Source organism: Phyllostomus hastatus, unplaced genomic scaffold (genome assembly GCF_019186645.2).
Source record: "Phyllostomus hastatus isolate PE091 unplaced genomic scaffold, TTU_PhHast_1.1 phas_contig_147, whole genome shotgun sequence".
Lineage (NCBI taxonomy): Eukaryota > Metazoa > Chordata > Mammalia > Chiroptera > Phyllostomidae > Phyllostomus > Phyllostomus hastatus.
Genome location: NW_025333603.1, coordinates 1,156,786 through 1,170,811, shown reverse-complemented (window position 1 = coordinate 1,170,811; position 14,026 = coordinate 1,156,786). Strand labels below are relative to the sequence as shown.

The 14,026-nt window shown below is 44.8% G+C and overlaps 1 protein-coding gene across 1 annotated transcript; it reads right to left on the bottom strand.

Moving 5' to 3' along the window:
- Positions 1–11,392: 11,392 nt before the first annotated feature.
- On the bottom strand, positions 11,393–13,936 carry JUN (Jun proto-oncogene, AP-1 transcription factor subunit). Its single transcript, XM_045858290.1, has one exon. The coding sequence runs from the start codon at positions 12,988–12,990 to the stop codon at positions 11,983–11,985; it is 1,008 nt and encodes a 335-aa protein (XP_045714246.1). The 5' UTR covers positions 12,991–13,936; the 3' UTR covers positions 11,393–11,982.
- Positions 13,937–14,026: the final 90 nt, after the last annotated feature.

Here is a 14,026-nt window from a genome sequence, read left to right as displayed (position 1 = left end):
TTGAAGCAGGAATCGGAGCTTGGGTGCTAAGAACAAAGTGTGTGATGTTCATAAAAAGCCTGGGTTCTCGTTTCTCCCTGTCACGTAAGCTCTCAGATTGTTGAAGACTCGAGGGTTTGGGTACTACATTTGGTCATGCCATGTTAAACTGCAAATCATCTGGATCCACCTGCCACATGGCCTCCTCTCCCTGTACCCTTCCGCAGAGCGAACAGAGTATTCTCACCACAGTGGTTTTCTCTGTTCATCTTACTACTTCTAATACAAGCTCTTGCCCAAAATGGGAATGCTCTCCCTATCCAGTCCCATTTGCCCAACTAATTCCTTTGGTCTCAGTTTAAAGGTCACACTCCCTTGGGGAGGCCTTCCTAATGACCAGATGGAATCGAGACCCTCCCTGTTACCCCTCCCTCCACTGAATCCTCTGGTAGGGCCTTCCCAGTGTCTGCAGAGATACTGCTTGTATTGTTTATCTATTTAACGTCTCTATCCTTGCCTGACAGTAAGTGGGCAGGATCTCCGTTCATTTTACCCATGATGCTTGACTGATGGTCTCTGAGTCTTACTTGCCTTAGACTGTAATGTTCTTCTCCCTAGAACACCATCACCCATTTTTCTGTCAAACTTCCACTTTTACCTCTTAAGATATGATTCTAAATCTGCTCCTTAGTGAAGCCATTGCTGGGCTTTCTTATGTAGGGTTCTTGTTCCCAAGGTACATTGTATTTACCTCTGTCATGGCAATTAATATATGAATGCTACCACTTTTGATAGTAGGATCAAATGTTTTATGTAGCTTACCACTGCCTATGTTTAAGGGGGTACCTGGCACAGAGGAGGCATTCAATAAACATGGGGTGAATGAATAGAGTAACATTGCCTTCTGAGAGCAATAATCAATCCCATCTTACTATTTTAAGGTGGAAAGATGGTAAGACTATTCATGCCAAGAATTGGTCACCATATTCCTTCCTAGAAATGTCTTAAGTTGCATAGTAGATGCTCTTCAACTTTTCTTGGTGTTTCATACTTGCAACACTGGCTTTATCATTCACTTCTTATGCTAATAATCAGGTATAGAATTTTCAGAGGTCTTTCTTGCACTTGGTTCCCAGGTATAAAAATCTTTGATGCAGAGTTGGGGAAGGATATTTCATTGTACCTTGAATTCTCCTGTTTAGGATTCAGTCATAACAGTCTTTTTCATTCTATTTTCCACTTTTACTACTTTAGCGATTAAATTGTGGAAATGTGATCCAGATCCTGATACTGATGCAGTTCAGTGAGTAGGTGAAAAATCACAGACCAGAGTGTGTGTGTCCTTGGGCTTCTTGACATTTCAAAGTCTTTCCTGGAGATTCTTTGCCTCTCTATTTTAATTGGGCTAGATGAGCCAACGTTTTTACAATAAACATCACAACAGCAAGTAATATTAATAAATAACTTTTTTACAGAGTATTTTTTACATATGACATATTGTTAAGACAACCCTTCCTGGCATTTTTTTATCCAGAGAAGTATTTTCTTGATCATTAGAGCTCCAATTCATCAGAAGAGATCAAAGAATGAATAATGACTTCAGACCTCATTTTTGAAGGGTAGTAGATGCGCTTCTACCCTGGCCTGTAAAGTCTGATAAAAATAACAAGAATAGTCGCAAAAGAGATGGACTCAACTCTGGTCCATTTATTTTCTTTTGACTTCCAGCATTTATTCCTTTATGAATCCTATTTTTCTTTGAAGATCTCCTCCTTCCTCATTCTCTTCTCTGGCCATGTGGGGTGATGGGACTCCAAAACCCTGATTTTAGAGGTGGGCAGTTGACCTATTTTTAAGCCAATCAGTATATCCCACACCATCCCTCAGCCATGGTGATTGGCTCAGGGAAGGATATGAGACCCAATCAGATCCATGAAACACCATCCTGGGAGGATGCGAGAAATTGCTGAAGCCATCTTCTTTCTTCCTAAGGACAGAGAGTGGGAGCTGCTGGACCCTACCACATGGAGTCTGGGGATGATGCTAGTTCTTCCCATAGCAAGCCGAGTGATAAAGAGAAATCAAAGCCTGATGATATCATTTGAGCCCTGTATACAACTCTCTCCTATCTTCCCTTCCCCTCCCACCAGAGCTACCTCTATTGATGGATTTTCACTTGTATACTTCAATAAAATTTCTTTTTACTTAAACTGAATTTCCTGTCACTTGCAACTGTGAATTCTAACTGATACATTCATAATTTTCCAGCACTAGGCTAAGGATTAAATAAGCTAACATAGGTAATATATGTATTACATATACTAATATATATAATATATATTATCCTTTTGCATATATTAGTTTATTTAACCCTTATATCAACCCTATAGGATAGGTATTGTTATCTCCATTTCTTCACTAATGAAACTGAGGCTTAAAGAAATTAAATATCAGCCCTAGCTGGTGTGGCTCAGTGGATTGCATGCTGACCTTAGAACCAAAGAGTCACCTGTTCAATTCCCAGTTAGGGCACATGCCTACGTTGTGGGCCAGGTTCCCAGTAGGGGGCGTGAGAGGCAACCACACATTAATGTTTCTCTCCCTGCCTTTCTCCCTCCCTTCCTTTCTCTAAAAAATAAATAAAATCTTAAAAAAAAAAGAAATTAAATATCTTCCCACTCACAGTTAGGAGATGTTGGATTTGGAAACGAGAATTCAAGTCTCAGCCACTCTACTCTTTCCTGAAGATGGGAACATGGCTGGAGAGCAGTAGCATAGTCTTTCTCAGAATTCCATACCCTCTCAGGCACCATTCATTTTTTCTACCCTCCCTAACACTCCTAACCCATTCCTTCATTTTGCTATCCTCATCCTCCTCTTCTCCCCTCCCCTCCCATACCTTGACTTCAAAACTCCAGGAAGATAAACATTAACCCCTTTACCCAGCAAGATCTGGAAGCCCAGACTTAGTCATTCCACTGCCTAAGGCAGGGGGCTGGCTGAGATGACCCTTGTGTAGCCCTTCTGGTGGCCTTGCTGTGGAAGTCATTGTCTTTGTCTGGGTGTGAGTGATTGCTTCTTCCTTCTGGCCCAGGTCTATTCTGAGAGGCTTCTTTCACAGCACCCAGAGCAACCCAGGCTGATAGGCACCCTGCTTGGATCAGGCGTTTCACTGCCTGGGCATTTGTGTGCAGCTGGCTCTGTTTGAAATCCTGCCTCTCTCTGACTTCACTTCCTGAATGTGCTGACAGGCTTCTGAGCCAAGCCAAACAGGTTCCCAATGCCGTGCCTGCAGAGCATTCCCCTGCGAGTGCAGCTGGGGAAACAAAACTTTTCTCCAGCCCTCGGAGAGGACCTGCCAGCCCTTACGTGACTATGAAGCAGGCCCTGGGAGACCTCGTTGAATCTTAATGGGAAACACTTTCATTTCAGCTAGGGTGGTGTGTGTGTGTGTGTGTGTGTGTGTGTGTGTGTGCACTCACTGACTCACTGCTTTGGGTTGAGGGGATTCCTGAGCATTTCTTCTTAAGTTAAAAAGTCTACAGTGAAAAACACCAAATTATTGATTGCCTGCTCTTTGCAGGGCTTTATGTATATGAACCTCCTGAAAACCTTCTGAGACCATGGTCAGCCTCATTTCTACAAAGGGAAGAATTGAGGTTTAGCAATACTAGAGAACTTGCCCTATGCTCCCCAGCTATGAGCTGCAGGGCCAGATTTAATGGGCCCGGGCACTTGGCCTCAAAATCTGTGCACTTCCTTTAAGTCGTAATACTTCAGTTCCCTCCTGTAACTCACAATATCTTGATTCTTCATGTGGTCAGGAGAAAGGGCAGAGGCTCCGGCATCTTCCCAGTTCTGTGAAGTTGGACATCTTATGTAGATTTCTTCTCTGAATCTCAGCTACTCAGGAGCAAGGTCTTGAATGTACAAAGCAAGCTCTTTGAAGTCAGAAAAACCTAGACTCAGCTCATACTTCCACCGGTCACTCCCAAGATCTGAAGCTCCATTTTCTCGTATATAAAACACAGCCATAACACTTGCCTAGTAAGTCCTAGCCCGGTGCATACTATATATAGTAGACACTAGTAAATGGTATCTATTGTGAACATTTTACAGGTGTTAGTTTTTACCTTACTTGTAGCGGATACTGCTGGTTCCTACTGGAGCAGTTAAAGGGAAGGTTAGGTCATGCTCCATCAACAAGCATCCCTTGAATCTCTGTGTGTTAAAACAAAGGTGTAATTTTTGCTCACGAGTATATGCCAAGGGTGGGGAGGGACTCTGATGTACATCAAGATCATTTAGGGACCCAGATTTTTGGACACCTCATTTCTGCTTTTACAGTTGTCAGGGCTGGGAAAAGGAAACGTTGAATCTTACACTGATTCTTAAGGCTTCCACCTGGATGTGATGTAAGTCTCTACTGCTCACATTGTATTGGCTGACACAAGTCATAAGACTTCTCACTCAATGTCAAGGGGTAGGTACCACCCTACCTGTACCCAAGAGGAGAACTGGAAATATTTGGTGCAGAGTACTAATGACTATTTACCAACCCAAAAGCCACTTCTTGCTTGCTATCAGAGCCTTGCTTTTAATTTATTTTTAAAAATTTACTTTTGATGTTCGCTCTCTTCTATGCTTAGTAAAAGGTGAGCCTAAGGAAAGAATCATACTGTAGGCCAATCATAGTGGTCTCATTTTTTATTTTTATTTTGCCAGAGCTGAGTTGAGATATAGGCTCGTGGCCTATTCATGGCCAATGGGACCCAAAGGGAAGTCTACTGGGGTCGAGATGGCAAGCTTCCAGGAAAAATTTCTCCTGCTAATAAAAAAAGAAAGACTAAACTAAACATCCTTGAATTTCTAGTGATTATTATGTTCACCTATGATGCCAAGAGCTGATACAGCTACCTTGAGCCCACACAAGGAACTTCCTTGATGCACCAAGAAAGGTGAAATGAAAAGATGGAAAGCCCCTGGGTCCATGATGATGTCATAGAACCACTATATTTGCCTTGGACCTGTTTCATGCCGAACTTCTTGTTTAAATTGTGTCTACTGTTACTAGCCCTTGTCAGCATCCTAACTTGTGGAGCGATCAATTATGTAACAGCCCTGTTGCATAATTTTTCCTGGGTGCCTGTTGACCTTTTTCTGGACTTGTGATAAGGTCAGCAGAGATCCTCTAAGCATGAACCTAGGATGAATCAATATACTATGAAAGAGATTAGTTGTCAGCAGAAGCTGGTGGAGAGACAGTCCTGAGGAGATTTGGGAGATACACAAATTCTGTCCTGATAGCCAGTGAGTAACTGTCATGTAAGAAGACAGTATCTTAAATCGATGATCTTATAACACAATTTTTTGGAAGCCGTAATGGTGCAAAAATCAGTCAATGCCTCTTTTTTTTTCTTTTTTAAAGCAGATTACATGAAGGAAGTTTGTATACCAAGAAATTGTCAGGGCTTCTCCAGAGAGGAGGAGTTTGTAGCAGGGCAAGGAGAGTTCATTCGATGCTGCTGTGGTGTGTCCCAGGGGACTATCTGATTACCTTTGTGCAGATGCCGTGCACATCAAAGAGCCTTCAAATGACTAATCCGGTTCCTCAGGGTCCTTGATGTAGAACTTGGGGTGTGTTCTGGGTAAAGAACCCAGGATTGCCAGGGCATCTGGTTCCTGGAACAACATAGGAGAAGTATATGGCTCCTGATAACTGAGGAACTAATTGTGGCCCCACCAGTGATTAGATAAGGAGCCTCAACAGAAGCACTTCCGACTAACTGGGGACCTCAGCTTCTGTTCCTGTGAAACACAGTTACTAACCATGAATATCCTCAGAGCAGTGGGGAAAATAAATTGAGATAGAGGGGGTGAGCGTACTTTGGAAATGACAAGAGTGCAAATTACTGGTGAGTGCAAATCTCACGGTCATCACTCTCCCCTTTGCTCACTCCACTCCAGGAAAGCAGACCTTCTTTTAACTCCTACCATGCTCCCAAGTCTTTCCCATGCTTCACCTCATGCTGACCCTCCACCTGGAATTCCCTGTCCATCCTCTTCTGCTTTCCCCCTGATGACCTCTTCAGTCATCTGACAAGTCTCAGTTCAAGTATTTCTCCAGAAAGGCTTTTTTATTTTTATTTTTTTTGCCATCAAAACAGTTTAGATTGTTTTCTCTTTCTAGTGCCCAGTTTGCCTTTTTCCCTGTGCACTTGACCCTTGAACAACCTGAGGGTTAGGGGCACAGAACCCCCACAGTCAAAAATCATGTATAACTTTTGACTCCCCAAAACTTAACTCCTGACAGCCTACTGTTGACTAGAAGTCTTATCAATAATATAAACAGTTGATTGACACATATTTTGTATATTATATGAATTATATATACACTGTATTCTGATAATGAAATAAGCTAAAGAAAAGGAAATGTTATTAAGAAAATCATAAGACAATATACATTTACTGTATTTATTGAAAAATATGTGTATAAGTAGATGCTTACTGTTCAAACCTGTATTGTTCAAAAGCCAAGTGCACTTGTCGAAGTATAGAATCATACATTTATTGGTGTGTTTTTTATTTACCATGTCTCTTAGCAGATTTTAAACTCCACGAGGGGAGGCATCCTGTGGATTTCTCTCTCCATGGCATCTCTAGTGCCTGGCACAAAATAAGAATTCAATATTGCTTGCTCAATAAAAATGAGAGTTATTGGAATGTAAGGTTTTAAAATTCAATTCTCCTAACAGAAATAAAACCATTGGCCTCTTTGTTTATATATCAAAGAGTTTGTATAGTTTGGGTCAGTTACTCTTACTGAGCTTAATGGATCCGAAGTGAGTAGATAAGATTCTGTGTGGGGCCTGCGTGGCAAGGACCGCCTCTGTGCTGTGACCCTGGGGGCTCACAGCCTCTCCCTTGCACATCTGTTTGTCTGTGTGTGCTGACACTGAGCAGGTGAACTCTGAGCTGTTCCATAAGGAGACTTCCCCTCACAGGTCAAATTGACACAGCGCAGAGGAAAACTTAAGTATGGGACAGGTAGGCTAGGTAAAAAGTGAACTTCTCAATATCCATCCTTAAACCTAACTTTTCAGAAAGTTGTGTAGGAAGAACTGGGGCCTGAGGTAGTTTGTACCAAATCATCTCCTTTCCATTTCTCCCCAACTCTAGGACTACTTTAAACACCACATGTACTTTACATTAAATTAAAAACCTCTTTCTGGTATTACTCTTCTTCCCTAGCCTCTTCCCCACCAGTCCATCTTGCAAACTGCTGCCAGCGTGAATCTTTCTTCAGGTGGAAGAGTCATGTCCCTATTCTGCTTCACATCCTTCTATGTTTCTCTGTCACCTATGGATACAACCCAACTCTTCATAGAGTAGATTTAACTTCACGGCCTGATCTTTAAACTTGTTTTAAAAAAACACCTATTGATTTGACTTTTTTTCTAATATTATTTTGTACTGGTTTCAGGTGTACAGCATAGTGGTTAGACAATCATATTCTTTACAAAATATTCCCCCTGATATTTCCAGTACCCACATGGCACCATATATAGTTATTACAATACTATTGACTACATTCCCCATGCTGTACTTTACATCTTTGTGACTATTTTGTAACTACCAATTTGTATCTCTTAATCCCTTTACCTCCTTCACTGAGCCCCCCAAACTCCCTCCCCTCTGGCAACCACCAGTCTGCTCTCTGTGTCTATGAGTCTGTTTCAATTTTGTTTACTTATTTTGTCCCAACCCTTAAACATTCCTGTTTCATCTCCCTGCACTTTTCCTCCTACACCTTTATTCTCAGCCTTGGCAAGCAGCTTTCAAATCCCTAAACACACCATGTTTTCTTATGCCCCCATGCCTTTGCACACAAGTCCGCGCTACTACCTCTTCTGCCCCTTGAGTCTCACTGGATCAGCTCCAAATGTTACGGCTCCCATGAAGTCTTTCCTGATAATGGTTCCTCCTCCCACCATGGGCACTTCTTTCTGCTCTCTCTGCCTACTCCTCTCCAACAGACTGTGAGTTCCTTGAGTAAAGGGATTGTCTTGCTCATTATTGAATCCCCACACTTAGCACAGGGCCTCAATGAGACCCAGACCCTCAGGCATGCCCTCCTTTGGGACGTCAAAAGCCCAACCAAATATCTGGGGCCAGATTCCAGAGTTAGCAAGGGGTAGTTTCACTTTCTGGGACCATCCCAGTTTTAGCCATCTCTCGTCCCCTCTTCTATGACATTTTGCTATGTAGAAGTGGGCAGTGGAGGCGAGGGGCAGGGCAGACCAATAGCCTTTGTCTTTTCCCTTGGTTCAACCCATGTACATCTTCTGTAACAATAAAACATGGGAAAATAGATACATTATCATGATCATTGTCTCTGTCAAGCAAATATTGGGTACTGACTTCTGGAGACCTGAAATACATTAACTTCACAGACAGAAAGTCCTCTCTGCCATTACCAATGAAGTAGTTGCTTTTAATAAAGCCACATCTGGAACTGTTTTTTGTGCCTGCCTAATGATCCCATATTATTCTTTCCCCATCTCCACCTCCAAGCCTAATGTTTCAGGCAGAACCATTTTATACAAGGTGCCCACTTCCATTAGTTGGAAGTGAAGGGACACTCTGTGTGACTGGAAGACTGAATGTGCTAACAGCTTAATTCTTTTAAGAGCACTCATTGAGAACTATGCTTTAGAACTTGGTGATTGGCCAGATTTGGCTTTTCTGGGGGTCTTCAACCCATCTGGAGTTGTGTACCTGGAAATGAATGAGGTATATTTTTCTAGAAGAAATTAAGATCTGGAATTATTTTGGAGAAAGGCTTAAGTCCTATTGTTCACTCAGTCATCACACATCTATTTTATGAACATCCTGTATGTACCAGGCACTGTACTAGGAGTCTGGGTTCCTCGGATGAGTAGGATAGGGTCAGGAGATGCAGAGATTAAAAATGTGCTGTCATAGAAGTTTTGATAAAGTGTTATTGGTTCTCATTGGGGAATATTCAGTCCCCCTAAATATGGAGTTAGCAAAAAAGGCTTTCACAGAGAAGGTGCCACTTATGCCAACCCTTGAAGGGTGGGTAGGATTCATTGGTTGAACCAGAAGGAAATGTATATCAGGCAGAGGACTAACTGAGCACAAGCAGAAGCACCAAGGAGTGAAAGGCATGGGATTCAGATTCACACAGGGATACGGTTCTCAAAGTGACTGTGTAGCTTAGGAATTATTTGGTGAGAAACAAATAAAAGCTAATGATCTCTTCTCCCAGGAGAGTGTACGTGTGTGTATGCACATACAAGCACACACACAGAAACACACATTGAAGTTTATAGGCATTTTCATAGAGTTCATGAACCCTCTGCTCCAATGGACACAAGGAGTTAAAAATCCCTAATTGAACTATTCATATATAAAACAAATTAAAAGAGGATAAATGGCTTTATGTGCTACTAATTTCATTTTCTCCAACTATTAGTGTTACCCAGACAATAACTCATTGAATGCCAAAATAAAATTAACCTTTGAGTGTCTACAAGTAATTAGCTGATTTTGTCTCCGAAGTTTGCAGATCATTAGTTATTTTCCTGTACCACAATTACTTTCTTTCTATTTGAAACCAACAAGTATGGAGATAAGCCTGAGTTTCAGGCTCCCCCCCCCCCTCCCCAATTGGAGTCTAAAGCAAATGGGGGAGTGGTGTGGCTTTTCTGTACTGCACTGTTGTCTGGGCTTAGTCTACCTTTGCAGGTAATTAATTCTCCAGCCTGCTTATTTTTTCTAGTTGGCTCTTGTTTAGCTTCCACAGAGCCCCACCCCAAAGTGCTTTATTGTCCCTCTGCTGACTATTCCTACATATGGTCAAAATCAACTCACCTTCCGGGTTGCTGACATCGGCAAATTCACTGCTTGGCAAACTCGGCCCTGCTCCCAGTAACCCTTTGTTAAAAAAGTGTTACTAACAGTGGAGTGGACCTGATAGCTAACAAGCCTGTCCAGTCTCTTCCACTCCTGGATATACCACGGAGAAATTCTTTGTGTCTGTGGACTTATAGCCACAGGCAGGATATTAGTATTCCCAGACCTGTTGGGTATTAGAGTACTGCTAATGAGCAAACAGCCCTACCCCAATTAGTGGTTTGTGAAATAAATATTCCTGGATATCAAATTGCTTTTGTTGCTTGATAATCACACTGGCTCTTGGGATGAAAAGCAACTACGCAAAAATTGCTCCCTTGTCGAGTACTGCCTTGTTGATCTCCTAAGTTATATCTGTAGAAAGAATTTAAGTTTGCCATTTCCCTAGAGTTAAGGCTTGATTTACACATGTAATCATTGTGTTGGTGTTCATGTTTTCCCTTAGGAATGTTCTCCATAGTATTTAGATGACCATCTTTTGAGATAGACTCTAAAATAATTACTTAAACAGGTTATTTTAGAAACAAACTTAAGAAATAAATTATAGAAAAATCTAAACTGGGAAACTGCTATACTGGTACCTTATCTAGGTGTAGGTGTTTATTTGAGAGAGGGAGAGACAGAGAGAGGAAGAAACATGAATTAAACTGTTTCATCCACATCACAACTTCTGTGTTAACTCCTACTAAATTCTCTGCTTAAGTACTGAGTAACTTCAGATGTCAGTGACATTAATTAACCCCTCCAGCTGAAAAGAAAAGCTTTGATATAGGGCTTGGAAAGAAAAAAAGTAGTAAAGGGAAAGCAATTCAAGATCTGTTACTGGTATTTGAATACGTTTATTGTGACAAGAATGCTGTTATAAATATTCATAAGCAAAGACCATCTTTTTAATCTAGGAATTGTTAAAGTGAAGATTCCAAATTGGAAGGATACATCTTTTGCAAAAATCTGCCACAATTCCTGCTTTGAGAATAAGCATCTATTGTTAAATTTCTACTAACATTATAAATGGTCACAGCACATGCCACTTGATATAATCCAAACTTTAAAATGTTTGACTTCCCAGTGGGCTGTCCCTCTTCACCACAACCTCCCTTCCCTCAGCCTCCTGAAAGGCCATACTATTCTTTGTAAGTAAGAGTATGACTTCGTAAAGAACAGCCAGTTACTCCTCAAGTCCAGTAGAGAACAGTTTTTACTGCTTGACAGTGAGCAGCACTGAGAGTAATTCTAATTGACCCTCTTAACTCCTTCAACTCCACCTAGATAGAAAATCTAGAGATAATGCAGAAAAGAGGTTGGGGGAGGGATACTTTTTCAATATTTTATTTTCTTAAATATCCTTTCTGGAATTTTCAGAAACAAAACATAAAAAAATTATATACTTTATTACAAATGGTAAACTCAGAGGCTCCAAATCTCTTATTTACAAACAACACTGGGCAGGACACCCAAACAAACAAACATGAAATAACTTACAAAGGCATGAAGCTGTTTATTGACAGTAATCAGCTTTCATCAAATTAAAAAATATATATATGTACATACATAGTTAAGGAAGGCAGGCCAGAAAGAGTTCATGTGTAGCCTCAGCTTCACTCTCACAAACCTCCCTCCCGCGGCCCCTCCCCGACCCCTCCCCCCTTTGTATTCTTAAAGAGTACTACAGAAGCAATCTACAGTCTCTATTGCAGTTTGTAACCCCTCCCCCTCCCCCCTTTTAATACTGAATGAGATCGAAAGTTAGGTCCATGCAGTTCTTGGTCAATGTTAAAGAAAAGTCTAACGTTTTGTTAGCGCTGGGACAGCCAGTCCGCAAAGCGGGGCAGCCCGCAGGCAGCCGCTCCCTGGCTCCATGCCCAAAGGAGGGCGCGCCAAGTCCTTCCCACTGGTGCACACTGGGGGCGCCGTCAGGACGCAACCCAGTCCAACTTGGATACCCTTGGCTTTAGTCCTCGGACACTTCTTTACTCTCTTTCTCTCGCAACTTGTCAAGTTCTCAAGTCTGTCTCTGTGTTGTTATTTTTTCTCTGTTGCCCCTCAGCCCCCGACAGTCTCTCCTCAAAACGTTTGCAACTGCTGCGTTAGCATGAGTTGGCACCCACTATTAACGTGGTTCATGACTTTCTGTTTAAGCTGTGCCACCTGTTCCCTAAGCATGTTGGCTGTAGACGCCAGCTCCGAGTTTTGCGCTTTCAAGGTTTTCACTTTTTCCTCCAGTCGGGCGATTCTCTCCAGCTTCCTTTTCCGGCACTTGGAGGCGGCGATGCGGTTCCTCATGCGCTTCCTCTCCGCCTTGATCCGCTCTTGGGACTCCATGTCGATAGGGGACAGGGGCGGTGTCTCCCCGGGCATTTCGGGCACTGTCTGCGGCTCCTCCTTCAGGGCCTGCAGCCGCGGGTGCTGCACCGGGATCTGCTGGGGCAAGTGGTGCGGCGGCTGCGGTGGCTGCTGCTGAGGCTGTTGGGGCTGCGCGGGAAAGGCCAGGCCAGCAGCGCCGTAGGAGGGCGCCCCGCCGCCGCTGCTCAGCGCTCCCGGGTTGAAGTTGCTGAGGTTGGCGTAGACCGGCGGCTCGCTGTGCAAGCTGGCGCTGAAGCCGCCGCTACCGCTGCCTCCCGCCACCGAAGCCACAGCCGGAGCCACCATGCCTGCCCCGCTGACCGGCTGCGCCGCGGACGTGACGCTGGGTAGCGTGTTCTGGCTGTGTAGTTCTGCCAGCGCGCGCACGAAGCCCTCAGCAAAGCCCTCCTGCTCGTCAGTCACGTTCTTGGGGCACAGGAACTGGGTGGGGGTAGGTGTGGTGGTGATGTGCCCGTTGCTAGACTGAATGATCAGCCGCTCCAGCTCCGGCGACGCCAGTTTGAGCAGCCCCACATCGGGCGAGGTGAGGAGGTCTGAGTTCTTGGCCCGGAGGTGCGGCTTCAGGCTGCCGACCGGATCAGCTAGGTTCAGGGTCATGCTCTGTTTCAGGATCTTGGGGTTACTGTAGCCGTAGGCGCCGCTCTCGGACTGAAGGAACGAAGCGTTGAGGGCATCGTCGTAGAAGGTCGTTTCCATCTTTGCAGTCATAGAACAACCCGTCACTTCACGTGGGGTTAGTTTGGGCAGCGCGCAGAAGTTTGGGGGCCGCAACAGGGCGCTGGGAAACGGGGTACACCCGCGCCTCCCCGGGCCTTTGGCAAGGAAAGTTTCTCTAAGAGCTCGCGCACCCGCTGGCTGTCCTCCCCCTTGCGCCCTCCTCACCAGTTCGCTCCAGGGAACGCGGGGTTAAGACGCCGCCAGCACTCTTGTCCGCTCGCGCGCGCTGCCGGCTTTGAAAAGTCGCGGTCACTCACTGAGCGCTCCTCCGCGCAGCGGCTCCTTTGAACCCGGGAACTCGCTACCCGGCGACAGTGGCTCTCTCGGAGGCGGCACTCAGCGCGGTCACTGCAGTGGCCGGCCGCTGGCGGGTCTCCGCCGCCCGGACTCCGACGCCTGTTCCCTCCTCCGCTGAGAGAGGGAGGGGGCGGCCGCGGCTCGCCCAAGTTCAGCAACCGGGGCGAACGAAGCTGAGCGCTCGTCCCCTCTCGATCTCCTCTCCGCCTCCTGCTTTCCTTTATCGCCGCTCCGGCAGCTTCGGGCGGAGAAAAGCTTTGCAAAAGTTCGCTCCGGGACCCAGGGGCTACTTGTCCCCCTGGTCAGGAAACTTCTTTGCCGCTGCTGCGGCTCGCTGGACTTCTCCGGGCGACAGTCACCGCTCTCCGCGCTGTCAGCAGCCCCCTAGCAGCGGGGCGCTCCTTCTGGGGGTGGCTGGAGAAGGGGCTCTTCGGACGCTCCCCAAAACACCAGTCCGGGAGCCACAGACGCTAGTTCTGGGCAGTTGTTGAGAAAATAATAAAGAAAGTAGGATTTGCGGTTCGGACTCTACGTGGTCCTGACTGTGTTTGCCTGTCTCCCAGAATCCGCGCACCTCCACTCGCACCTCGCTGCTTCAGCTACACTCAGTGCAACTCTGAGCCCTTATCCAGCTCGAGCTCAACACTTATCTGCTACCAGTCAACCCCTAAAAATAGCCCATGATGTCACCCCAAGGCCTTCGCATTGGCTCGCGTCGCTCTCAAGGGGG